Here is a 2001-nt window from a genome sequence, read left to right as displayed (position 1 = left end):
ACCAGAAGGAGACCCGGACCAGCCCCCAACTAGACCAGAAGGAGACCCGGACCAGCCCCCAACTGGACCAGAAGGAGACCCGGACCAGCCCCCAACTGAACCAGAAGGAGACCCGGACCAGCCCCCAACTGGACCAAAAGGAGACCCGAACCAGCCCAAAACTAGACCAGAAGGCAGAAGGAGACCCTGACCAGCCCCCAACTAGACCAGAAGGAGACCCGGACCAGCCCCCAACTAGACCAGAAGGAGACCCGGACCAGCCCCCAACTAGACCAGAAGGAGACCCGGACCAGGCCCCAACAGAACCAGAAGGAGACCCGGATCAGCACCAAACTAGAACTGAACTGTAATTAGACCTAACCAGATGAAACTCTGTACTTACAGGAGTAGATGAGGGCAGGGAAGATGGGTTCGTTGCGCTCCTGAGCCGTCTCCACCAGCATCCGCAGCGGTCCCTTTGGACTGAGGACGGCCACCAGGTCTGCAGGGGAGCAAGATGTTAGCGGCATCGTGACGGTGAGGCAGGAGGCGACGGCGTTCCAGGACTCACCATAGACAGAGATGGCGCCCAGGATGACCCAGGTGGACCACTCGGGGAGATACTTGATGAAGACGAGGGCCATGAGCGCGCTGATGAGGATGAGGTAGGCCTGCTGCAGCTGCAGCGGCCCCTTCCAGTGGATGCACAGCATGCCCACGGCGCCGAAGTTCCAGATCACCATGGCAACCGTTGGGTAGTCCACCGCCACGTTGTAGGTCCGAAACACCTCGCTGATGGCACAGAAAGGACGAGCCCAGTGATGGACCAGAGCCAGAACAGGGCCGGCTGGGTCCTTCAGAACGGAAACTCACCCCAGGTACATGAAGCTGAACCAGAAGAGCAGCATGAGGGAGGACAGGATGAGCCAGCCGTGGATGAACTGAGGCAGAGAAGAACCAGAACTTCAGGCTGAAACGGACCCAGAACATTCAGCAGGTTGGACTGGCTTCTAGTTCAGAACCAGGGCAGCGATTCTCTGCCCCGACCCGGTTACATCAATGTGGACCACAAGCGGAACCAGCTGGACCGTCTGCTGGAGAAATATCGTTTCCTTGTCGGGTTTCGCTCCGAACACCTGCTGGCAGCGGCGCTAGGGGGCGCTAGATCCACCCGCCGTGGTTTTATGTTACAAAATGTTAAGAGTTGACAGGAAATGGAAAAATATAACGATGATTCTGAGTTATTAGAAGATGTATGGATGAACACAAAATCTAAAGAAAATTCGCCACAAAAAAATAATTAAATGTGTTTATGATGCTGATCATGATGAGTCGGGTCAGGTCGATGTGCTCCGGTCCGGTCCGGTCCGGTCCTACCTTGTAGCAGCGGTTCTTGTACAGCACCACCAGTAGGATGGTCATGACCACGATGACGCTGATCATGATGGCGGTGTTGAGGACGGAGTGCAGCAGGCGGCGGCCCACGTCGGGCGTGTCCTCGCTGAACGGCGTGTAGATCCTGCAGAGAGACCGGGTGAGACCAGAACCAGAACCGGGACCAGAACCTGGTGGACCTACAGCTGCTGGGTGGTCTTCTCTGAGTAGAAGCTGACGGACTTGATGGTGGCGACCACCACCGCCATGCACAGCGTGACGGGGACGAACAGCATGATGACGTGCTTGGCGCCGTACTTCAGAGGCTCCTCCTCCTCGTCCTCAGGCTCCGCCCCCGGGTCCGGACCGGCCCGCCCGCCGCTCCGCCCGGCCTGCGAGGGGAGCAAAACCTGTCAGGACCGACACCGTCCTCAAACACGGTCAGCAGAACCGGGCCGGTACCGTTTTACTGTCAGAGTCCTCGGTGGGGCTGAGCTCTGGGTCGGGTCGGTAGGACGGAACCGCAGGGTTCTGGGCCGGAACCAGGGCGGTCCGCTCGTTGTAGAGCTCCTCATCACTGTCCGATACACTCATCACTGCAAACAGAACCAAACAGAACCTGCTGAACCCAACAGAACCCAATAGAAC

At 58.1% G+C, this 2001-nt stretch overlaps 2 protein-coding genes across 6 annotated transcripts in view; one reads left to right on the top strand and one right to left on the bottom strand.

The window, feature by feature from the left end:
- The window catches only part of LOC103471887 (basic salivary proline-rich protein 1-like), a 1119-nt gene extending 749 nt beyond the window's left edge, over positions 1 to 370 (top strand). The window contains exon 2 of one of the 3 annotated variants that reach the window (XM_017304607.1): positions 1 to 370. In XM_017304607.1, the coding sequence (XP_017160096.1) occupies positions 1 to 350 (350 nt within the window). In that variant the 3' untranslated portion in view covers positions 351 to 370. The other 2 variants (XM_017304606.1, XM_008421164.2) reach the window with 2 other exon arrangements.
- Positions 1 to 2001, bottom strand: part of psen2 (presenilin 2) — a 6053-nt gene that overhangs the window by 2360 nt on the left and 1692 nt on the right. For all 3 annotated transcript variants that reach the window (XM_008421189.2, XM_008421182.2, XM_008421173.2), the window contains exons 2-7: positions 1816 to 1949; positions 1558 to 1745; positions 1357 to 1498; positions 853 to 920; positions 551 to 771; positions 383 to 481 (exon numbers count right to left, since the gene is read on the bottom strand). In XM_008421189.2, coding sequence (XP_008419411.1) covers positions 383 to 481; positions 551 to 771; positions 853 to 920; positions 1357 to 1498; positions 1558 to 1745; positions 1816 to 1947 — 850 coding nt within the window. In that variant the 5' untranslated portion in view covers positions 1948 to 1949. The remainder of the gene's footprint in view (positions 1 to 382; positions 482 to 550; positions 772 to 852; positions 921 to 1356; positions 1499 to 1557; positions 1746 to 1815; positions 1950 to 2001) is intronic.

The sequence above is a fragment of the Poecilia reticulata genome, linkage group LG1, assembly GCF_000633615.1.
Source record: "Poecilia reticulata strain Guanapo linkage group LG1, Guppy_female_1.0+MT, whole genome shotgun sequence".
NCBI classification, from domain to species: domain Eukaryota; kingdom Metazoa; phylum Chordata; class Actinopteri; order Cyprinodontiformes; family Poeciliidae; genus Poecilia; species Poecilia reticulata.
The sequence above is the reverse complement of the archived record's forward strand: the minus strand, read 5'-3'. Positions and strand labels throughout refer to the sequence as shown.